The sequence below is a fragment of the Carassius auratus genome, chromosome 22, assembly GCF_003368295.1.
Source record: "Carassius auratus strain Wakin chromosome 22, ASM336829v1, whole genome shotgun sequence".
Taxonomy (NCBI): Eukaryota; Metazoa; Chordata; class Actinopteri; order Cypriniformes; family Cyprinidae; genus Carassius; species Carassius auratus.
The window spans coordinates 12024215-12049789 of record NC_039264.1 but is presented as its reverse complement, the minus strand read 5'-3'; the positions used below and the strand labels follow the sequence as shown (position 1 = coordinate 12049789).

The 25575-nt window shown below is 38.7% G+C and overlaps 2 protein-coding genes across 3 annotated transcripts in view; both read right to left on the bottom strand.

The window, feature by feature from the left end:
• kcnh1b (potassium voltage-gated channel, subfamily H (eag-related), member 1b) overlaps window positions 1–11156 on the bottom strand; it is a 47285-nt gene extending 36129 nt beyond the window's left edge. Inside the window, exons 1-8 of one of the 2 annotated variants that reach the window (XM_026197760.1) lie at window positions 10945–11156; window positions 10485–10511; window positions 8676–8799; window positions 8449–8555; window positions 8236–8364; window positions 7830–7948; window positions 6422–6814; window positions 63–492 (exon numbers count right to left, since the gene is read on the bottom strand). In XM_026197760.1, coding sequence (XP_026053545.1) covers window positions 63–492; window positions 6422–6814; window positions 7830–7948; window positions 8236–8364; window positions 8449–8555; window positions 8676–8799; window positions 10485–10511; window positions 10945–11017 — 1402 coding nt within the window. In that variant the 5' untranslated portion in view covers window positions 11018–11156. The remainder of the gene's footprint in view (window positions 1–62; window positions 493–6421; window positions 6815–7829; window positions 7949–8235; window positions 8365–8448; window positions 8556–8675; window positions 8800–10484; window positions 10512–10944) is intronic. The other variant, XM_026197761.1, reaches the window with a different exon arrangement.
• Window positions 11157–20724: 9568 nt separating this feature from the next.
• Window positions 20725–23851, bottom strand: fetub (fetuin B). Its single transcript, XM_026197759.1, has 7 exons — window positions 23598–23851; window positions 23036–23149; window positions 22871–22958; window positions 22617–22783; window positions 22426–22539; window positions 22234–22320; window positions 20725–21454 (listed from the first exon to the last, which is right to left on the bottom strand). Exons 1-7 carry the CDS (start codon window positions 23793–23795, stop codon window positions 20789–20791), a joined length of 1434 nt encoding a protein of 477 aa, XP_026053544.1. The 5' UTR covers window positions 23796–23851; the 3' UTR covers window positions 20725–20788.
• Between the last annotated feature and the right edge of the window lie 1724 nt (window positions 23852–25575).

Sequence of the window (25575 nt, the reverse complement as noted above, 5' to 3'; positions counted from 1 at the left end):
TTTCTAGTCTTTAGTCAGTTATACTGGTTATGTAGTGCCACAATCAAGAAATCTGGACTTACAGCCAATCATCATCATGGCCACGGCGAAGATCTTCTCTGCATCTGTGGTGGGAGCGATGTTCCCGAAGCCGATACTGGTCAGGCTGGTCATGGTGAAGTACAGTGACGTGATGTAGACGGAGTTTTTGCTGGGACCCCCTTCCCACTTTTCGGTGCCGCTGACATTGAAGTGATACGGTGTGCCGGCGGCTTCTCCCAGAAGATACAGCCAGCTGTTCCTTCGGAGCAAGTTTCTGTCTTCATCTATGACCTCATAGTCTCCGATGCTGTACCAGATGCAGGCCAGCCAGTGGGCGGCCAGGCCAAACACACAAACCAGCAACACCAGCACCGCCGCACCATATTCAATGTAATGATCCAGCTTGCGGGCCACGCGGCCGAGACGCAACAAACGCACCACCTTCAAAGAGCTGAAGAGGCTGCTGATGCCCTGCAAGAGAGAGACAACTTGTTGACCAATAGCGGATTCAGAAGATGATTTTAACCATAGTGAGTTACTATACCATACAATTGTTGTAGGTACAGTCCAAATAGAGACTTAGACTGCTACAGACTGTGAGATTTCAGCAATCAAAAGATGATTTAAAGCACACTGTGTAACATGGTTCTAATAATGTGGGTATGACTGAATGATTATGACACATACTGAATCATATGTTACTTTGAAAGTTAGTATAGAAGAACAAAATGTCATCGGTATCCACTAGTGGAGCTAAATGAATCACACTTCTACTTCCATGATATTTAAGCTTTAGAGCCATGTTATGTTGATCAAAACATCATTTCATTTTGCATTTTTACTAGTACTAGTCAGTACAGTTGAGTCGTAGCAGCAAACACACAGTGAGACAGTTTTCAAAACAAATTTTTGGTTGCAAGACTGTGACAACAGCCGTATTTGAACCTCTGTCACAGTATGATGCAGGACCACCGATTAAGAGTAAAGACCTAAAAAACTGGCACGGCTGTTTCACACTGGTCATCTTTCATCTGGGACAGATCATTATCGTACAGTGTATACCGGTATTGGTTCTCAAAATATTGTTCTGTCACTGTATGCTAATGCACTTGGTTCCCATTTAAAGGGGTCATGAATGGAGAAAACAAAATTCCCTCGATCTTTTGACACAAGAGGTCTTTGTCCTATAAACACATAGTTGTAAGTTTCAGAACTCAAAACTTTCTTGTGGGCCTAAAAAACAGCGTATATTAATGCCAAACTGCTAAAACAACCACTTGTGGAATGTTCTACTCTATGATGTACCAGTGTGGTGTGGATAAGCACCGCCTCCACAGAAGACCAACACCTGCTTCTACATCACTGCCTGTTTAGCCACGCCCACCAATACTACAGCACTGACTTTTTAGACCCAACCACTGATTCTTCATCAGTCAGTTTAGCCCCACCCACTGGTTTTGAATGAAGTTTCATACCACATCAGTAAAATCTCAATCTTTTGTTCCCTGCATTTTTTACTGTGGATTCATTTAAAAACAATGCATAATTCGACAGGATTTTCATGAAGATTAACTAATCAATCTATGTTCTGTGATGATATTGGACCTGACATCAACACTGTGAGCTAAGATCTGTTTTCATTACATGATCACTATCGCTTTGTGTATTGTTAAAGATCATTTTTTATGTTATTTATGTCCATCTGTGAAGGCTGTCAAAACATACGCAACTATTAGCCAATCATATCAGTGAGTGCTTACTTTAGAGTCTACAAACCTGCACGCTAGTGTTTTGATGAGTGGGATTAAAAACAAGACAGAAAATAGCCTATTACTTCTAAATTATTATGTTTTTTGAACAGTGCATAATAAAATACAAAGAAAGTTCATGGCCCCTTAATAATAAATAGTTTGGATACACTTTATTTTGATGGTGTCCTTTAGACATTTGGTTGACAATAAGTATCTTTGTAACTGCATATCAACTAGCAGTCATTAGAGTAGACTGTCTGCTTAATATCTGCCAGCACTTTATTCCCATGCTCATCTATTAAAGATTCTACTGTCTTATAAGTAACATTGCAGGCATATGTCAACTTATTCTACTAAACCTAAATTATATTTTTATTACTCTAAACCCAATCAATCAGTTCAAAAATCCTCACGCCCCTGCAGGAGCACCTCAACCCTGTATCCGAGTGGCTGGGCTTTAACTTTACTCTGCCAACAGCATCAGCAGAGAAAGTATGGGTAACTGATGTTGACGTGCCCAGCACAGACGTCTTCAGCTATTGCTGTGGGAAAGAAGACAGTGTGTGTGTGTGTGTGCTGTAATCTCCTGCTCTGACACTTCTGTTCCCCCACAGGCTCTGCTACTGCGGCCTGACAGCTATGTAAAGCCCCAGAAACTAAAGCTCTGAGTGTGCACTTCCTAACGTGGGATTAAATGAACGAGTCTGTGCTAAAATCAAGACCAAGCACAGCACCTGACAGGTTGTGCGGGGTTCTTAAAGTTAACATGCAATTGAAAGTCACCCATTTTTCTTTCTTTCTACCAGTTCCTTTTCTCAGTTCATGTACATTATACATCTGTGCACATTATTATTTAAAGAAAATTACAATTAACATTTAAAGTCTAATAACTTGCTCGAAAAAATTAATCTGGTAACACTTTATTTTGGTAGTCCGCTTTAAACATTTTTCAACCTCTAACTTTGTAACTACATGTAAACAAGCAGTCATTAGACCATTAGTATATTAATATCTGCTAACACCTTATTTTGATGCTTCCCCAACAGACAGTTGGGGACAGTTTAAACTACTAGACTGTTCCACTACTTAAAAATCATGACACAATCTGTAGCTGGTAAATGTTCATGGCACTTAGACATTTTACGATATACAAGAGTCAGTGCAAGAGTGTCCTGTTCCAACATCTCAATGTCATTAAAGTGCTGCTTGTACAGAGCGAACACAATCTGTCACCCACAGTCGCTCCTGAAAGAATCCTGAATCCCTCTCTCTAAAGGATCCCTGGATTATGAAAGTCTTAAGTCTTAGAGAATGTCAATGTCTAATAGTTCATTTACAACTAACACAACAAATCCTCAACTGCGTGGCTCCTACTTTTATCATATTTCCAGTCTCCATACAGAACACACATGCTGTTTCTGTGGCTTCTGTACTGAATCACAATACACAAGCCACTAATGAGCATGACTTCTACCTGACATTGCTTTTGAGTGGGGATAATAAGTCTAGTAGCTGCTGATTTTGGCTCACAGACACAATGTTGTGATGTAGATGGGCTTATATATTAGCAAACACATATGTCTTCTCAGCTAGAGGTTTCTAGGTTTTCTTACAGCTTCTCCATGGAGGGACTGAAGTCCCATGTGGTGACTTGCAAAAGCTTCTCAATTACATAACAATTACAATAACTGAGGAGAAAGTCTCCAGCAGAAGCTGGAATTGAAGCTATGCTTGAAGGATCTGGTAATGATGGCTCCTGGGACACCATAGCCATTAACAATGATGACTTCTGAGGGGCATGAAGTTATGGACCAAAGACAGATGGATGTTAGGAGGGTCTAAAGCCTGTGTCTCCTGTGGTGGTTTCTCTCGGAGGTAAACCGCAATGATTTAAAGAATCTATGCATGATGTAGCAATATCACTCACACAAAAAAATCACTGCCAGCTTCATTCACAGATGTCCCAAGGGAAATACCTGACATGCTAGGATGAAATCAATCCTGAATATCCTGCTTCAGTGCGGAAAAGCCATCAAGACTGACTGTGAGGCAATAATACAATTTCAGCAGAAAGATTGAGAGTGACATGGCTTGCAGACAACACTTCAATATTCCTTTATATGTTTTTATTTTAATAGCACAGCAACTTTACACTCAAAGAAGAAAATCTTTGGACGTACCATCCTGTCATTGGGGCAGTACCTTCAGTGACATTTTTGTACCGTATTTAATCCTAAAATATTAATTTAAGTACGTTAAGGGTACAGTGTTACTTGGTACATTGTATATATTGTTACTTATATACAAATTTAGTTGTATAGTGCTTTTCACAATACACACAGTTTCAAAGCAGCTTTACAGATAGTCAGACCTATGTCTTTAATACCTTAGCTCTTTACAATAATGATATTACGATATATAACAATGATGTGAGTGATTCTCTGGATTTAGGTCTAGTATCTATTGTATATCAATGTAGTATAATTTTCATTCAGCAGTGTTTAGTAAAAGCTATGGGTGAATGGTCAGAGGACAAATCATGGGAGCCTGTTTAGCAGCATCTTCAGCAGTCCAATTGTGTGCTCCTTTAAGAACAGCTTTTAAAATTATGACTGCATGCACAAAGCATGGTAGGGTTCATTAGAGAATAAGAATAGTGGGCAAAAACCTTAAGTGAGTGACAGAGAATGTCAGACACTAAGGATTGTTTAATTGTTGGACGGTTGTGTTCTGAACAAGAGTCATCAATACTCAAAAAGTGTTGAAGAAAATATGATTGACTGCCAAAAAAAGTGTAAATATGCCTGAGTGTTCAAAACCAATTAAAGCGTTCAGACAGAGTAAATTATTCTCCAAAAGCATCAGTGAAGGTACAGTCATTTGCCTTAAATGAATGAATGAATGAATGAATGAATGAAGTTTTATTATTGTGTCATGCGTATAATTACACCCAGCCCTTACAAGGACTTACAAGACACCACCATTAATAATCATAAGTAAGAGGATTAATATACAAGATAGATGTACCAGATAGACAGATCCAAAGTACATAGAATACATTGCTCCCCAAATAACAGTAATAGAATTAATAATAATAATAGTACATATGTATTCAAATTCATGCATGTATGTAATCCTATACACATGTATTCTCATTTATTCACATAATCACCCATATAAACACAATCCTACACAGAACAAAATTAAATCATTCAACTCAAAATTAAATCATTATTTTTAAATCTTATCATTATTTTTTTAATGATAAAAGCTGGTATTCCATCCAAAGTTGCAAATTTAACTTAATTTAAACAATTAATTTTAATTAAAACATTTGTGAATAAGCACCGCTTCCATCCAATGAGTCAAAGAGTACAAAATAGTCACTTCCTAATATACTTCCTAATATACTAAATATCTCTAAGAAACGTAGGAAAAGCCACTGAATATGATCATTTTCATATATAATAAATGACTTGTGCCTCAGAGCGAACAGACAAAACACAATAAATGCTGTCATTTATTCGGCAAATGTATTTGCATTTCCCATTTTATGCATTAAATCTTTTTTACACAAGGCAAAAACCACCTCAAGTGAGTGTAAAACATTTTAAAGCTTTAGATTTTTATTCTAAATTTGGTCTACTTTTTTATTTTTTATTTAGGCCTATTCTAAATTGCAAATTCAAAATGCAGAGTAAAACAGGGTGTTGTAAACATAGCTAATGTCAAGAAATACAGGATATGTTTTTAATTTTGAATATTTAACATCGATTGTTTCTCTAATTTCAGACATAATGCTATAATGTGACGCAATCCTTTCTGCAGTTGAAAAAGTAAGATTATGGTAAATATTTTGGTTGAAAATTGGGTAGCACTTTATTTTACAGTCCTGTTCCTTATGTACATACTATGTACTTATTATAGTAATTACAATAACTATGTAATAACTAGGTACTAACCCTGAACCTACCCCTAAACCTACCCCTACCCCATGTAGTCACCTTGTATTACCAGAACTTTCTTAGATAAATACACTGTAAGTACACTATAAGTACATGTTAGTACACGTACTGTAAAATACAGTACAACTGAAAATTGTTTATATCGTGGTGAAGATTTGTTACATTGCACACCTCGAAGTGCTTTAAACAGGGAGCTGCTAGAAAGTCCCCAAACAACAAAAGAAAAAACTGAATTACTGTAAGCTGGATGATGGTGCTATCATCTTATGTAGAGCTGCTTTACAGCTGAACTGCATCTTGCAACATCAATAATGGTAATGAATTGAACTGAATCAAAACCGAATAATAACATCGTTGCCTTCTGTACAATGGCTTATAGCCGAACCGAACTGAGCTAAATAACGACATTGTCTTTAGAGCTCACTTACAGTTTCCATAATTGATTCTGATGTTATTCTATTTTAATACCCTGAAGCTGTTTTGACCATCTTTTCTGTATAAAGCTTGACTTGAGATAATGCTTAAGTGAGCAAGCTAGATGCGACAGTGGCAAGAACCAAAAAACTCAATTTGAATGATGTCGACTTTAACATTAACAAGAAGTGCACAATGTATCTTATTAGGGTAGATTTAAGGATGTTGTCCAACTGACAAGCGTTTGTCAGCGTAGAGAAGAAAACTCACCTCGTCAACGTTCTCGAAGGCGTTAATGACGTCATAAGGAAGACAGGAGAGGAGGTCAATGACGAACCAGGTCTTCACGTAGTTCATCCGGATGAGCTTTGGGTCTGAAATCACTTCCCCAGCAGGTCCAACAAAAGTGGTGTGGAAGTTGAGCACAATGTCCACCAGGAAAATCACATCCACAATGCTGTCCACCACCAGCCAGGTGACGTTGTTTTGCTTGGTCTTGAAGGACACGTTGTAGGGGACCATGATGGCCGTGTAGAAGGTGAGGATGAGAATCACCCAGTCCCAGGTAGTTTTGAAGGTGCAGTAGTGCAGGATGATGTGAGGAGGTGTTTTCGGAGCCTCTTGCTTGTACTGCGGGAGGATTTCAGAGCCTAGCTGCAATACCTGATGGGTAATAAGAAGAAGACATAACTGTCTAAACAGGAGCTATGAACATTATGCGAGACAGCAGGAGAACATTTCCTCTTTCAACAAACTGCATCTAAACAAAGAGACTGTCAGGATCGGACAGTTTCCACACCTTTGTCACAATGACAGCATGGATCTGGGAATGGAGATATGCATACACTTGCTTCTATTCAAAAGAACAAACGAGAAGACAGCCTTTCAGTTCTGCCACAAAAAGCCCCATACAGCAGACTAACATTATCTGGTGTACTTTACTGGAATAACCCTTAGTGAAGATAATGAAACTTGAGTGTGGATATTGCAATGCGTGCATGGTATGAAATGAAGTATATTTACTTTGAGACTGATTTATGTACACACTAAGAATTCACATCAAACTAACTTATTTTTAGTGTTGTGTTGAATTACTGCATGCAGAAGTTGTGCATTCGCCCCAGATTCTGCTGTGAAGAGCCAGTATCATCTGTCTCAGAGCATGCAGTAGGTAATAATAGCAGTATGCACTGCAACACAACTTTATGCACAGATGCAACTAAAGCACACCTCTGCTTCATAATCATTTGTTGCGAGTCAAAATCAGTGCAGAAGCAACTGAAGGACTCCCTAGGAATAAAACCTATGTGCTGTGATCTATCGGTTGAGCTTTTGGAACAAGAATATTTTTTTTTATTGTCACATAAGCACTTGAGCTGCTATAAACACAGGAGGCGGTACGGTCTTATCAAATGTTTCCTCAGAATGTGCTCAGAAAGGGCTTCAGAGCTAATGTTGAAACTAAAGGGAGACGTTCATGTGGAGTGTGTTATGTGAACAGCAGCCGCACATGTTGGAGATTTATCTCAGGACAGCAGAGGGGCTTCTGGGATTGCAGCAGACACTCTTGGCTGAGAGTGCTCAAGGTATAAATGGCTAGAGCAATCATTTGATGAAAGTGCTTGAACATACAGACACACATGTAGCCACACACACACACACAAAGACGTTTATTTACCTCGGCCAGACGGGACTGCTTGTGGACGCTCTCGCCTTTGTGCACAGTCGGAGCCAGCTGCTGTAAAACTCCACGGCTGCTCGTCAACGCCCTTGTCAGACGGGCAAACTTACCCCAGCCTTAATTCATAGAGAAAAACAAAAGGTCAAATGTAAGGTCAGTGTTTAGTAAATCAATATTATTAAATGGTTTCTGCCTATGACAATAAATTAGTCTATGCACTCTCAGAAAAAGGTAAAAAGCTGTCACTGGGGTGGTATCTTTTGTAACATTTAGGTATTAATATGTACCTTTGGGTGTACCCGTATGGACCCTTTAGGTACAGATGCTTATCTTTTGAAACTTTCCTGATGTAATTTACATGTAATGAAACACCTGGGGTGATGGGAAGTGTGTCAAATCAAACCTTTAGACGAGTCGTCTTCAATAGGCTGCTTGAATGCAGTGATATCACTGAAGGTACAGAGGAAAAGGACAACTTTGTCCTGTTCGTTTCGGATGGGAGCAATTTTGACGAAGAACCACACTGGCATCCCTGCAATATCAGCAATATATTTAAATGAATTGATACATATGATAAACATGGACTCTTTTGAATCATTGCGAATGGTCAACGTACTGTTCTTCTTGTACATGAGTATTTCAAAGGAGTTCATCTCGTAGTTCTCAAAGGTCTGGCGGACTTTCTCGCAGGTTTCTTTGTCAGTGAGTTCCCCGTACATGAAGCTGAGATACATGAAGGACACATAGGCTACATCACCATGAATCCCTACAACAATAAACTATATATATATATATATATATATATATATATATATATATATGAGAAGAAAACAGGGACGGAACCTGCATGTGCTGCTCTTCTGCATGACTTCAGCTCGATGGTATCCAGACAGCTTGCAGAATCCATCATTACTGTAGACAATAGGCCAATCCAGTATCTGGGCATTCCCCAAAACAAAATTGGTGTCTGCCAGGAAGTAATGAAACATTATTTTTCATTCTGACACAACTCCCACATTGGCCTTAAGGTGCAATCACATTTTCAGTGAAATTTCTCAGGGCAAAAAAAAAAACAGATTAATTGTCCATAACTGGAGTAGCAGTGTATGAATCACGACTCAAACAGAAGTCTCTGCGAAACAAAGCATAGCTTTCTGTTGGTCAACTCAGCCAATTCATGTAATCAATTCAAACAATCAAACCTTTCGCCCTCATGCGACATTCACGACTGTGTTGATTCCTATTGAAATGCCTGGATTTCGCACACAAAAATCCACTGAAAAGGAGTAAATGTGACAGCACCTTGGGTGAATTACATGGGTGAATTGTGGAAACAACTGTAAACTATTTGGGATACTTTTTCGGGCTTGTTACTTTAACATAGTAGGCCATTGTGTTGCTAATTGTCTTTATTAATCTCAGGTTAAAGGAGATATAAACTGTTTTAATTTGGCTACTACCTTTGGGTAGTTTAGCGCTCTTGTAGATGCCATCATGATAATACTGATTGGCTGATGGCACCACAAGAAGTGCACCGTCCCAAACCCTTCAGCTATCAATTATTCTGAGCTCTGACGACAGACAGCAGAAAGGGATAATGCATAAATCCCTTTAGCATCCACTATATTATAATGCCATACTGTATTTCCCTCATTATTCTTTAGTTAGAGCATTTACCAGCTGCTGAAGTGAAACCAGACAAACAGCGAGTATTTCTGACAGAGCTTCTCAGAACATGCTTTCCAGAGGGATCTGCATTTAATTCGAACCCGATTTTAAAAAATGTCTTTTAATTTTGTTGTGCTGATTTATTTTTTATTTTTTTAAATACTACATGTCCAGTGTATGAACAGTCTGTATTAAAAGTATATAAAACCATTGACATTGACACTTATATATGGTTTGTATCTAATTTGTCTATATGGCAAACATTTGGGATCCACTTTCTCAGAATACCTATGATATTCGATTGTTTTTCTTCTTATTATTGTTGAATAATTGTTTAGAGCACAATAAACCCAGTTTTTAACATTTCATAGCCCTACATTTTACGTGTGAACTGCGTCACCAAATGCAGTGTAAAATGAAACAATCCAGAGTTAGGATGTTGTTCACCCACAGACAGCAGATCATGAATGAAATACAGCCACGGGGTTTCATTTAGGGTGTATTTTAACATATGAAGAAAAAAATAACATAAAGAAAAAAACAGTGACAGCCAGTTTGTGAAGAATCAATTCTGTTGTTAATTAGAATAATAAATCCAGGGTTTACATGTTTTCAGTATCAAATCTACCATGGACTAATAACTAAATCACAGTCATTTTTTTTTAATTGTCCTATTCACCAGAAGGCACAATTATAGAAGTAGCTTATCAGTTTTCAGCATTATTAATCGTCAGTGCAGAACATTAATCTCTATTAATGCAAACATTGCCCTTATTGTTAGACTATTGATGCCTCCCCAAAAATCCCGTGATTATGTAACTTAGCGCAAACAGTTTAATAAGCCGAGAAGCAATTATGTGATAATAGAAAATCACTTCTATTGATCTAGAGCTACAAACTACAGATGTCAAAGCAAACAGTGACAGAAACATAACCACACAGGGATGGATGGCACTCAATCACATTAAAACACCAGCTATATACCTGTCTGTCTATGAGAAAATGTCCAAACTGAAAAGTTGAAAGGAAAAAGTGAGTTACAGCAAGACCAAACACCATTTAATAAACATAGCAAAATGATTCAGATTATTTCTTTATTCCCAAATTAAAATCAACCTTAAAACTCAAAATTGCATATATCATACATACTGAATATACAGTATGTGTGCACACATATATATATATATATATATATATATATATATGTATATACAGAAGCACATCAGTCTCAATCAATAGAAAATGTTTATGCATGAAATGCCATATAAAATATGTGAAATTAATCACTGGAATAAAACAGATTTATGAAACCCAGAGAACTGATAGTTATATATGAGGTTATGATAAACTCCAAGCGCACAGATACATCACGTGGAGTAAGTTAATTGTAATATTGCAGAATGCATTACTTCACCAGTTAGAAATTGTGAAAGGCTGTTCTCACCATTAGAGCGCCGGACTATGTTTTCCAGAAAAGTGTTCTGAGGGGCCACCAGTCCTCTGCGTCCCCCGGCCATCCCTGCTCCCCATGCGGTCTGAGATCAGTGTGAGGATGAGGCTGGCTCCTGCCTGAACGCAGCCTACATGATTATGGCCAGAGTAAAGAGCCTGATTCAGGATATAAGCACAGGCTGCTCGAGCCCCCCCTACTGCTGAAGAGTCTCACATACACAACATCTGTGTAAAGAGAGCTAACATGTGCTGAGTCTCACAACCAGTGATCAACATAGACATCTGTTGGTGAGAGAGAGAACTACACCACACATTTTTACTTTACTAATTAGAGGTCCAAATCTGAAATCCTATTGTGTTTGTTCAGATTACTTGCTTCATCTTGATTATCTTTCTAAAAGTGACTGGGCATCTTACATGTTAATTACACAATGTTTAGCTGAGTTAGTAATTTTTGTTTATCTATTAATTGACTAACAATTCATAATAATATAGTGCTTTGTTAGTGTAATAACTTGAGAGACACAAATCATGTCAAGATGAGGAAATTTACTCAGAAGGAACCAGCATCAAACAATACACGTCACAGGATCACAGGTGGATTTAATCTCATTTAACATCTTCTTCTTTGCTGTATTTAAGCCAAGTCAAAACGGCAATAGATTGCCCACTAAAGGTTAATCAACCCTAGCTCAGTATAAAACATCTCCTTCCCCCCAAGTGTACAATATTTCTCCATAAATCACAATACAACTATCATGTTACAATATAATTAAAAAAATATACATTTTTTCAACTTTTATTTTTTTCAATTCAGTTCATAATCTTTTAAATGACCAGGCACTTTCCTGGTTCTTTGTGACCGTCTCACAACAGGGCTGAAGGATTGTGTCAGTGATTCAGTGGTTATCTCACCAGGTTGAGCAGACTCCCCACTTACTTCAAGGGGATTAGTCCCCCTGGAAATGTCCTCAGTTTCTTTTTCATCAGTCTCTTTAGCCACTACAGCAGCTGAGTTATCAGAAAAATCCAAATCAGGAGGTTTATGGTCCAAAGCCTCCTCTGAAAGGTTCACAAGCAATTTCTGTCCAGCATTAATTTGATCCACATGTCTTCGGACCACTCTCCCATCACCCAGCATCACTTTATAAGAAAGTTGTCCAGTCACCGTCTCAATATGTCCCAGAATCCATTTCGGTCCGTAAGTAAAATTCCGAACAAGTACTGGATCTCCAACACCCAAGCTACGTTCATGGGCCTTTTTGTCATGATGGACTTTTTGCTTTTGTTGTTGTTCCTGAATCTTCACAGTTAAATCGGGATGTATAAAGTCCAAAGAACATCGTAATTTCCGTCCATGCAACAGTTCAGCTGGAGAAAGTCCTGTGGTGGTCTGAGGAGTAATCCTGTAACTGAATAACACTTGAGCCAATTTAGTTGCCATTGTTCCTTCAACACATTTTTTTAACATGCCTTTAACAATTTGTACAGCCTGTTCTACTAACCCATTACTGGAAGCATGATAGGGTGCAGAAGTAACATGTCGTACTCCATTTTTTTTCAGGAACTCTTTGAATTCAGCACTCACAAAGCAAGTAGCATTATCTGATACAATTAGTTCCGGTAGTCCACGGTTACTGAAGCTAGTACGCAAACATTCAATGGTTGCAGCAGATGTAGCTCACAGGAGAGTTCACAGGATACCCATCTATCCATTTTGAATGTGCATTAATCAAGATCAAGAACATTTTCCCCATGAAGGGTCCTGCATAATCCACATGCAGTCTTTGCCATGGTTTTTCTGGCCAATTCCAAGGATGAAGTGGAGCTACATCAGGAACGTTTCTATGTTCTTGACAGATACGACAGGTTTTAACTTACCTTTCCACATCCTGGTCCATCTTTGGCCACCACACATAACTTCGGGTTAACGCTTTCATCCTAGACACTCCGGGGTGACACTGATGCAGCTGGTTCAGGACTTCTGATCTACCCACACTGGGAATGATTACGCGAGCCCCCCAAAGCACACAACCATCCTGTACACTTAATTCATCTTTTCTTGATGTGAATGGGTCAAACTCTGCTCCTATTTTTTCCTGCAGCAATCCTCGTTGCACCATTTCTCTCACTCTGGATAATACCGGATCTTTTTGTGTCCAACTTTTCACCTGTTCTGCTGTAATCAAGGTTATGTCTGCATTCTCCAGCATTAGTACTCTTTCCTCTTGTTCAGGGACCGATTCAGTTGGCAAGGGTAACCGACTTAGAGCATCTGCATTTGCATGATCCTTGCCAGGTTTGTAGATAATGTTGTATTCATATGCTCTTAATGTTACAGCCCATCGCTGGATCCTAGGAGATGACATTTGGGGAACAGATTTTAACTCGTTAAACAAAGACAACAAGGGTTTATGATCTGTAACGATGGTAAACTTCCGACCATACAAATACTTATGGAAGCGTTGTAAGCCAAACATTACAGCCAATCCTTCCTTGTCCAACTGCTGTGGAAGATTTTTATTAGTAAGATTTTAATCAATCAAGAATAATCAATGTGAATCAAGCCGTTTTTGTTGCTAGTTGTTTTTCCATTATAATCCTATAGATAATGGATAGAAAGTTGCTTACGTGCTGGAATGTTCAGAACTGAGGAGAAACATATGGCCAGAAAGGGCCTTCCGTTATACCAAAACAAGTAGGGGCCTCTCCTCCCTAGGGAGGGATCAAAATTGCAAGCGTAAGGAAAAGTTTGACTATTTGGAAACGCCCCATATAGTGTATATAAGGAGAAACCAAATTGCATTTCGGGAGATCTTCTTGCAGGGACCTCTCGGCTTTGTTTTGCTTAAAATAAAGTCTTTTCTTCTGAGAGAAAAATCCCTGACTGAGTTCGATTCTTTGGAGAACTGGCAAAATACACCACACTGCGAATAATTCCGCTCAGCTTGATTCAATGTCCGTGACATAAATCCAATGGGTCTTTCACTACCATCTGGCATCTTATGAGAAAGAACTGCACCTAAGCCATAAGGAGAAGCATCACATGATAACATCACATCCTTCTGGGGGTCATAATGGACCAGAACTTTTACTGATTGGAGCATTTTTTTAGACTGAACAAAGGCATCTTCTTGTTCTCCACCCCAGTGCCATTTTTCCTCCTTTCGCAGCATCTTGTGCACTGGGGCTAAAACAGTAGACAAGTTGGGCAAAAATTTGTTATAGTAGTTTAAAAGTCCCAAATAGGCCTTCAACTCAGTCACAGTATTTGGCGAGGGAGCACTTTGAATAGCAGTCACTTTTTCGGGTACTGGGTGTAGGCCAGTCTCATCAACTTTATGACCCAAGAACATTACCTCTTTTTCCATGAAAGTACATTTACTCCGTTTCAAACGCAGTCCTGCTTCCTGCAACCTTTCCAATACCCTAGCCAGCGTTTGGAGATGCTCGCCATCATTGCGACCGGTCACCAAGATGTCATCCAGGAAAACTGCTACATAAGGAAGACCTTGCAGTACTCCCTCAGTGGTCCTTTGGAAGATAGCAGGACTAGAAGAAACTCCAAAGGGTAACACACGGTAAGTAAACAGCCCCTTATGGGTATTCACTGTGACATATTTCTTGGACTCTGCATCTAATGCAATCTGATGGTAAGCGTGACTCTTATCCAATTTGGTGAACTTCTTCTCTCCTGACAATGTTGCAAAAAGATCATCTAATCGAGGAATGAGCCCATCAGGGACATAGAGGGTATGACATGGAGGGGTTGTACCTGGGACGCTGGGTACACTGTTGAGCCTTCTGGAGACGTTGGCTTAAATCAATGAAACGTCGATGAAGCAGGGTTCCCACCTGATGACCCCAATGACATACCTTACCCTCCCTTTGTTTTTGTTTTTTACCACTCAACAACGATTGCTACTATCAAGAGTTTCCTTCTAAAGGGATTGAAACATCTAGTTCTATTAGCTTTACTGAGTATATACTTAAATTATTAACGACAAAATATTTTATTATGATAAACATCATGTTTTCAAATATGATGGTTTCATTCTAAACACTGTGATTTTATCTCTAATAATTACAGCCATCATAATATATGTTATTTACCATCTGAATCTAACCAAGCCAACAAATGGAAAAAAAATGGAATGGAATGGAAAAAATCTATCTATCTATCTATCTTAGATCAAGTAAGCTTTGCACTGCTGCATTTGATAGCATCAAGAATCAGACAAAAATACACATGCATCTTAAAAAGTAGATGTTTTTGAAAGTGCTATGCCACATTTTGGTGCCATCTAGTGGTTTAGATGAAAATAATATCAAATTCGCCTTTCACCCAAGTAGCCTTTAGGCTCGTTGTAAAAAAGCAAAAGAAAAAGAAACATTCAGAGGGAGGAGCCAGGAGGAGGCAGGGCGCACCATATGGAGAGAGGCTGACCCGTCCGATACAGTATTGAGCTTATATCAGATGCTGACGAGAGCCTCCTGGCCATACAACTACACCTTTCTGTCTTTTGGAGAGGCTTACCTGTTTGATGTCGTGGGTATTGAGCTCCCATGGGACGTCGACAAGAGCCTCCCATCTAGACAAACTTACCTTTTCCATCCTACAGTCAGCAAGGCTTACCCGTCAGATGCCGTGAGTATTGAGCTCATGTCGGATGCCGTTGAGAGCCTCCTGTGAACATACCTTCACCTTTCTTTCTTACGTCTAGAGAGGCTTACCCGTTCGATGCTGTGAGCACTGAGCACCCATCGGAAATCAGCAAGAGTCCCCCGAGAGTCACCCAACTTTACTTTCCTGTTTGACAGTTGGTGGGGTTAAGCTTTCCAATGAAAGAGTCTTGACCTCCTGCCAAACGCTGACCAAGCTCTCTCTCACTTTTTTAACAATTCCAGATTTAAGCTACAATTTAAACTAATATTCCCAGTGTGGTGAGTAATTCTTATATCAGAAACAATCAATACACTTAAACAACATCTCTCTATGTAGATCGCTATATAAACGGTTAATATCTAATTGTGTTTGCTGTTTGGGTAGACATATGATGTTTATTATGTTACTTGTTGAAATATTCATGCAATATAGTTGGTAAACAAAGTTTAACGCAAGTCTGTGACATGAGATTGTTCCAGAAATTCATGTTGTATCACATGTGGCAATGCTTAATTCAAATGTGATTTGAACCATTGCTAAATATTCATTGTGAACTTTTGTGTTTACAGTTTGACCGCACATGTATGCACATAAATATGCAAGAATTCTAAACTACAAGTAAACAACAACCAATTAACCAAAATCAAGGACAAAATCAGGTTCCAAATTAAATGTTATCATTTCACGTGTAACATTAAAGTCAAACATGTGGAAGAAAGAAAAATAATAACAACATGGACCAATAAACAGAAGAAAGTTCTACCCCAGATCAATAGACAAAAGGGTCTCAAGCATCAACGTTGAGATGCAAAAGCTGCTGTGACATGCTTGATTACACAGATTTTCAGTCCAAAGAGGTAGAGATGAAACTTGTTGCTTTGGATGAGGCTGTTATACGGTTCATGAGATTCATGATATGTACCATAAAACATGATGATGATGATGATGATGATGAACAAGATGATGACCTTGAAGACTTTAAGCCATCAGTGGAATCTGCTGAAGCATCAAACTTCCAAGAAGAACAGCAAATGCTTGATTAAGCTGTTAAAGCACAAATGTCTCCTGTAGACCAACTATCTACCCAGTTTCAAGAGCTACAGAATCTAAGACAGAAAGAAAAGTTCTTTGAGCTTTTAGCTCAACAAGAAGAACGTTTGTGTGCTGAGTTTAAACTACAACTTCAGCAAGCTGAACTTGTAATGGATGAACTAAAAGGCTTACTGAAATTCAAAGATGCTGAGATGGAGGAAAATTGACGAAAGGCTGAGTTAACGACAATAAACAAAGATTTCTCGACTCCTGTCTCAGGGAACCCATTCCTTAACTTTTGCCAATCATTCTCAGCAGAATTCTTTATCATTTGAATTCTACATCAGTACGCTGTCGGTCTAGCTAGAGATGCTATCTCATACTGCTTGTACAACACTAACTCTAGCCTGGGCTATGCAGAAGCCATGGCTATTCTGAAAAGACGTTCTGGCAATCCATATGCAATATCACAAACATGGGTCGATAAGGTGCTCAATCACAAAGATGACAAGTAGTTGCAAAGTTTTGCAGATATTCTGTGTAGCTGTCGCGAAACACTAAAGGCAATGAAATGTGACAATGAGCTAAATGTTGGACGCACTTTGCTACAGATTGTAGAAAAGCTGCCTGAGGACATAAAGAAAAGATGGCGCACGATAAATTATGAGATTGTAAAATGTTTACCAAAGTTGGATGATGTAGTCTGTCTTGTTGTATCTGAAGCTGCCAAGAGAAGCCAATCCAATCTTTGGGTATCTTCTTACACCTGCCAGTTGAAATTCTCCAGAGAGTTCTAAAGCAAATGTGAAGTCAAGCTTCAATAAGAAAAGGTAGACATTAACAACAGTGTCAGTTATTAATGAATTCACCATATCGTCCACACCAAAGATAACTTCAAGATATTAATGTCCAAAGTGCACTGACACACTGAATGTGCAATGAATGTCTTTGCATTGCTTGACAGTGACTCCAATGGGACCTTTGCTTCTATAAAGCTAGTTCATGCTCTTCAACTGGAATCAAGCAAAATGAGCATTAAAGGGGGGGTGAAATGCTATTTCATGAATACTGAGTTTTTTACACTGTTAAAGAGTTGGATTCCCATGCTAAACATGGACAAAGTTTCAAAAATTAAGTTGTATGATTGAAGGAGTATTTCTGTTCCAAAAATACTCCTTCCGGTTTGTCACAAGTTTGGGAAAGTTTTTTTCGAGTATGGCTCTGTGTGACGTTAGATGGGTCCTGAGGGTGCGTCTGCCGGAAGAGCGTGCGCTCCCGTATAGCAGAGCAGAGAGAGCACAACAGACTTCACTGATCAGAGCGAGAGCGTCGCGAAATGTCACAAAAGAAGTGTGTTTTTGGTTGCCAGGGCAAGACAACCCTGCACAGATTACCAAAAGAGAAACAGCATTAAGGGACCAGTGGATGGAGTTTATTTTTACAGAGCATCAACGGAGTTGTGCAAGTGTTTTTGTTTGTTCCCTGCATTTCTAAAACGCTTGTTTTACAAACAAGGCCCAGTTTGACGACGGATTTGCGTATCGTTTATTTCTTAAGGATGATGCAATCCCAACGAAAAAGGGTCACAATTGTGTGTTGGAACCACATGCGGTGAGTAAAACTGCTTTTAAATATCTCTGCCTCCTTGTTAGTGCGTCCACCTCCCATCGGAGACCCGGGTTCGAGCCCCGCTCACTGCCACGGAGGCTGCCATTAACCTGTTTATGTTCTCTGTTTCAGTCCTACCTGACTAGACTTGCTCTCCTGTGCCATCGACTCCACTGTGGTGGTCCTCTGCTCCGCCCTGGGCTTCAGTCCCATCTGCTCATCTGCTCACCCTTGAACTGATTTTACACACACACACCTGCATCTGATTTCACACCTGCAGCTTATACACACCACCACACTGCGAAGTCTTGTTTAGCCCCGTCTAGCATTTCCGAGCGGTTTTCCCTGTGTTTGTTATTCCCGTGTCTGACCTTTTGGATTGTGTTTTCTGACTCTGATTCTCTGCTGCCTGCCCTGATCTCTGCTTGTTTCTGTTTTCGATTCTGGTTATTCCTGACATACCTGACGACATTCCTGATTCCTGAAACTTGTGCTGTAAAATGTGTAATGACAGTGGGGGGGGGGGGGTAGCAATGTTTGCTCGATCAATGAGGAAAGGTCACACATTCAATTGATAAATTAACAGCTAGTTAAAGATGTAAAGGGAACCGAACTACTATAGTATTAATTAATAATAAACTGACATTAGGAATCTATCACTTGTTCTCCTTATGTTTCTATATGTGTGTTTACAGCAGCAAATGAAGACTGACGCCAGGATGTGGTTTTTCCAAAAAAAACTTTTTACTTCGATTTCAGTTTAATAAGAAATAATTCATTATCATTTATCTGTCCGCTGCTTTTGACATGGTTAAGCACTAGATCCTCCTGTCAACCCTAGTGGCAAAGGGCATCTCAGGAACCACACTTCAGTGGTTTGAATCTTACTTATCAGATAGACCCTTCAAAGTAACTTGAAGAGGTGAGGTGTCCAAGTCGCAACATATTACTACTGGGGTGCCTCAGGGCTCAGTTCTTGGACCACTTCTCTTCTCTGTCTACATGGCATCATTAAGTCTGTCATTCAGAAACATGGCTTTTCATACCACTGTTATGCTGTGGCAGTCAATGCTACCTCTCATTGAACCTATGATCCGACGGTAGGTTCTTGCATCTCACCTTGTCTTACAGACATTTCTTGCTGGATGAAGGACCATCACATTCAGCTGAACCTTGCCATGGCAGAACTGCTTGTGGTTCCAACAGACCCATTGCTTCATCACAATTTCACCATCCAGTTAGGCACATCAACCAAAACTCCTTCAAAAACACCCAGAAATCATGGAGTTATGATTGATGATCAGCTGATTTTCTCAGACCACATTGCTAAAACTGTCCAGTCCTGCAGATTTGCTTTATTCAACATCAAGAAGATCAGGCCCTTTTTTTCGCAACATGCTGCACAACTCCTTGTTCAAGCTCTTGTTCTGTCCAGGATGGACTATTGCAATGCTCTCTTGGCAGGTCTTCCAGCCAGAAGCAGCAAGGTACATTTTTAATGAGCCGAAAAGAATACACGTCACACCTCTGTTTATCAATTTGCACTGGCTTCCAATAGCTGCTCGCATAAAATTGTCATTGATGCTTGCCTACAAAACCACCACTGGCTCTGCACCCCTTTATCTAAATTCATTACTTCAGACTTATGAGCCCTCTAGAAGCTTGCGTTCTGCAAGTGAACGTCGCTTGATTGTACCATCCCAAAGAAGCACAAAGTCACTTTTATGAACTTTTAAATTAAATGTTCCCTCCTGGTGTAATGACCACCCCAACTCAATCCGAGCAGCTGAGTCCTTAGACATCTTCAAGAATCGGCTTAAAACACATCTCTTCCATCTTTATTTGGCCCTCCAACTTTGGCACTCACTATTCTAATTATATTCTTAAAAAAAAAAAAATAAATAATGCTAGCTTGCTCATTATATCGGTTTTCTTTTTATTTATTAGATTATTTAAAAGCCCTTGCTACGTGTACTGCATTTAAGATAACTGAGACTTGTTATAGCACTTATATATCATTACTCTTTTGTTGATTTTGATAGCTTCCATTGTCCTCATTTGTAAGTCGCTTTTGATAAAAGTGTTGCTAAATGACTAAGCGTAAATGTAAATATTCTGAGTTCGCATTTCACTGTTTTAATACATTTTGTTGATTACTAAATCGAGTAGGATGAATTAATGCACATTCACATTTAGTCTATAACACGTACACACTATGCCTCTGTACTTCCGATTTCTCCCAATATGGGGACAGGAGATTTGTCAGTCAATAAAAGGTAAAAAAGTAACTAACTAGTGTTATATATTATAGATATTTTCTTGTGAATTTAAAAAGTAAAGTTACTTAACTAGTTACTTGAAAAAAGTAATCGGATTACATAACTCGCATTATGGTGATGAGATAGTTTAGGGAAGGAGAAATAAATCTACATTTAAAAATTAGCAATGACAGCCAAACAGTCTTTATTGCACAAAGCATAATATAACACTGCAGTATTTATTACACTGCACATTAATTATTCAAAGGTCTCTACACAGTGGGTTTAAAGAGCGGATCCTCACTGATGATCTGCTTAAGCAGTCCATTGTGGATGTTGGACTTTGCAGGACACTCAGGGGACATGGTGTCAGGGAAGGGATGGATGGTGGGCTCCCTTTGTCCTGGTATCTGGGGGTCAGGGTGGAACGGGAGGGTGGAGGGCTGCTCAGGTCCTGCAGCAGGCTTGTCAGGGAAGGATGGAAGGGTCATGGGCTTATCCATGGGAGGAAGGACATTGATCATGCCATCAGGACGCCTTACTGTAGTTTTATTCTCATGATCGTGGTGGTGGTGGTGATGCTCATGCTCGTGGAGATGTCTGTGTTTGTGCTCGTGGTCCAGGGCCACCTCATGGTCGTGTTCATGGGTCTCGTCCTTTTTGTGACCGTACTGGTGGTGATGGTGCTCCCACTCGTCCTGACCGTGCTCATGGGCATTGGCGTGATGGGCGTGAGCATGGTCGTGCTCGTGAGAGTGTCCAAGATCCTTGCCATGTTCGTGTGTGTGGTCGTGGCCTGAGGTGTGTTCATGGTCATGTTCATGTGTGTGGGGTTTGGTGTGGTCATGATCTTGTTCAGTAGCTGAGCCAGTTGTGCTGCTATGGCTGTGGTCCAGTTCACCTCCAATCAAGTGTTTTTTCTTCTCCTCTTCAGCAGCCTAAAAACAAGAATACATTACAATCATAAGAATATTCCATAAAGTAAATAAGAATAACTTTGCTGATTTTTAGCTTGCTCTAAATTGTTACAATGCAATGTAACCTCAAACAAATTGCAAGTTTTTATATATATATATATATATATATATATACACACACACACACACATTTATAAGTAGTGTAACTGATTCAATTACTTTATTAAAGTAATGTAACTGATTACTTCTATAAATTAATGTTTTCAACGGTTCATATTTTAGAAACATTTAAAGCAGACAGGGTTAATCTTACAGTTGAACTCAACACTGATTACTGTCAGACTTTACATTGAGCACATTATGAGGTGAAATACAGATTTAAAATCATATCTTTGAATACCTATAACAAGAAACACGTTTCCTGTAATAGTTAGGTGTCATTTTCTGTGTCCTAAACTCCTGAAATATTGGCGTCTCATTTTAAAGAAGTCAAATTTAATTTATGAAAGAAATCAATTAAATCTATATGTATCTGTATAATATTCAGACCTAACCCCCTTTGTAATATTGAACATTTTCATAAGCAACTGTAATTTAAGAACACATTTTGTTTCCTCAGTAACTGCAACTGATTACGGTTACATTTATTTGTAATTAAATTACATAATTCCATAACATGTTACTATTTACTCCTTTGACACTTTGTCAATAAGCAATTCAGTGTTGAATTGGCCCTTTAAGAAAAGTGGTTTGTTTCGATCTCAAACACACTGAATGCTGCTGGAAATGGGTAAACTTACCTCTGGTTCAAAGATTTCACACTGAACACTGAGATGCTCCTCGTTGGTGATTGTGACCGAGTGAGAGACTTTGCAGAATCCTTTGTGCTAAACATTGAAAGATCAGTACCGTGAGATAGACATTCCTTTTTAATGGCAAAGACGAACACAACTTATGATGACAGAATCTGTATGCATCTCCATGTCACTTACCGCAAACTCGCATGCCATGACCTCACATTTAGAGACATCAGCAGTATTGTTTTTGGAAGAGCAGACCGTCTCTTGGATGGTGAACTCCACACTGTAGAATCTTCCGAAGTCACGCTACAAAGATGAACAAATCAATAAACAGTGTTTTTCTTTTATTATTTTCATCCAAAGTAGCTTGCTCACTTACTCACCTGAGAGAAAGCTCTTGTAATGTTTAGAGGAACAAAGTAGTTTGCCACTGCACTCTCATTATTGTATTTCTCCATGCCCATCTTCACTGTCCTCAAGACTGCTTCATGATCCTCTGGGAGCTGTACAGGGCAATCTGGGCACCGTTCTCTGATTTTGGAGGCAGGCACTACCAAGGGAGTGTTATTTTATTGGATTTGCTTCTGATGATCTTTGCATATGATAAAAAAAAATCTGGCTGGTCATAGGTTATTACCTGGTCTCACAGTACAGCTATACTTATACAGACGGGTCACTCTGTGAACTCGGTTCATGTACATAACGGCCTTGCACTGTCCATAGACCTGTCAATTGAAAATACTGTTAGAATGAAGAACAAATATCATGAAAAAAAAATGTTTTAGAATTAGCGAAACCATACTGGGTACTGTTCAGGGTTTCGGATTTCACAGTTTCTCCAGTTTTTCTTGCTGATGACATGACACTTGGTCTCCAAAACATCAAATGTGAGATAGAAGACAATTCCTGTCTCCCCCTAAAAGAATATATTGTAAACATTTGTAAAAATCTAAAGGTAAAATGCAACGGTATTGCATCCCTAAAGACCAGTCATCCTAAAATCTGGCTCACGATATCCACTTTTCTGCCAAGTTTAGCTCCACCCAAACAAACCAACCTACCTTTGATTTTCTAATGACCCTTAAATACACTAATTAGCAAACTCAGGTGATTAGGGTTAGAGCTAAACTCTGCAGGAAAGTGGATCTCGCTAGCCAGATTTGAGGATCACTGCTATAGACAGACATCAGATTCAAATATAATTTCACCAAATAGTTTCAGTTTGATGCAGAATTTAATTGGATTCTTAAAATGACTGAGTTGTCTTATAGGATCCATAGAAACACATCTGAAATTAAGTGACTATTTAAATGATCACCCTAGTGGATGGACTTTGGAATGTAAAAGTATCCATAATTACTCACATGCTTCATCTGATGGACATTGGTGAGACGATCAAGGCTGAAAATGTAACCCTCAGTGCGGTCCAGATTGATTTTGTTCATAGCTTCAGCAGCAGCACTGCTTGTTACAGCATCTTTGCAAGAACCGGGGGTCAAAACGTCCACAGGGGCCCCATGGACGCAAACGAAGGCCATCATCAGTACCACACACTGCTTCATGGTGGAGCCACAGTCTTGCTACCAGACACAGCACCAAAATCTAGATGGTCCATGGAAGCTTATATATACGACACAAACCCCTCTGTCTACTGCTGATAGGTTACTGACACATGATTCGGTTTCAATCAACAGCCCCCATACACTCACTCTTATCAGTGGGCTCCACAATGTGATCGAATGGATGATTGATCAAAGGAGAGGGCAGGTTGCAACATGCTGTAGTCCTGAATGGCTTACTGTTGGATGCAGAGTTCAAATAGCTCACTGAGGAGTTTGTGAACTGCTGTTGTAGCCTAATCAATTCAAATGAGGATTGTGTAACACTTCACTTGTTGCAACATGAGGTGAGTGGTTTAATCTTTGCTGTACTTCCATTTTTGGAGGATTCTCAAGAAACAATGACATTATGTTTGCTGTGTGTGTCCCCAATGATTCACTACTGATTTAATTAACAGGATACTAAACTTTACATTTGACTTTTAGTATACGTGTGTGTGTGTGTGTGTGTGTGTGTGTGTGTGTGTGTGTATATATATATATATATATATATATATATATATATATATATATATATATATATATATATATATAACCCAATTCCAGATTTTTTTTTTTTTTTGAGTAAAATGAAAACCTAAATGACTTTCAAATCACATTAGTATATTCACAATAGAACACAACAAATGATTAAACTGAGAAATTTTACACTTTTATTCACTAATTTCAAAAAATCATTTCAAATGTTGATAAACCCTGAAACCTTATCTTCTGGCTTGGTTTATTTATTTATTTATTATTTTATTTATTTATTATTTATTTTATTCTTCCAATAAAGTATGTCATTAAGTGATGTTGATGATTTCATTGATCTTTAGACTGTGCCTCAGTTTGTAACTACTTTTTAATTGTATTAACCATGTATATTGACTTTTAAACTTTGCACGTTCTTTTTAAACTTCCATGTAAACATAACATTATGTCACAGTGTTCTCTGGACTGTGCTACTTAGAACTGTAAAGTAAATATCATGTTGTTGTAGAAATGTTTTGAACAGTATTTTGTATGATTAAAAGGGTCATATGATATGATATATCATCCACGCGTAATGCTAAGAAAGTTTTAAAAATTAAATGTTTTTGTTGCCTTGTCTTTAAGAAACTGCTGTGTGTTTAGGAAACTTCTTACATGAGCTGCACAAGCTTGTGCTTTATATTTTACAGTATATTAATCAAGTTTGTTTTCTATAAGGTATTAACTGAACCTTCAATAGTTCAATGTTCATAAAGTTTAATTTACATTGTGTCAGTCCACAGTGAAATATGCTGAACAAACTGGTAAAATTCAGCCACTTATTTCAAATGTTTGAGAATCTTCAGAAACGTGTGCAACGAAAGGGATTTCACAGCCAGGAGAAGTACAATGTTTATGACTTAATTCTTAAAGCTGCAGTCTTTAAATTTTAACTCTTGTGTCACAATCTCTGTTTGAAACCTGCAGTTGCAGTTATTTGTTTGTGCTCAGGCACGGCTCCAGTGTGATCTGTCAGTCCCCAAACCATTTTGAATACATTACTGAGGAATCACAGATTATACATCTTGGAAATTTGACACAAATAAGAATTTTGAATGGATATTGTCATCTGAACAAGTAACAAGTCTACCACATTTGTTCTGGCCAACTGAGGAAAAAAACATTACAATAAATTGCACTACCAAATTAAATCTAATTGTCGCTTAGCTCACATCACATCAAACCATGCAAATTATTATTTTCATTATAC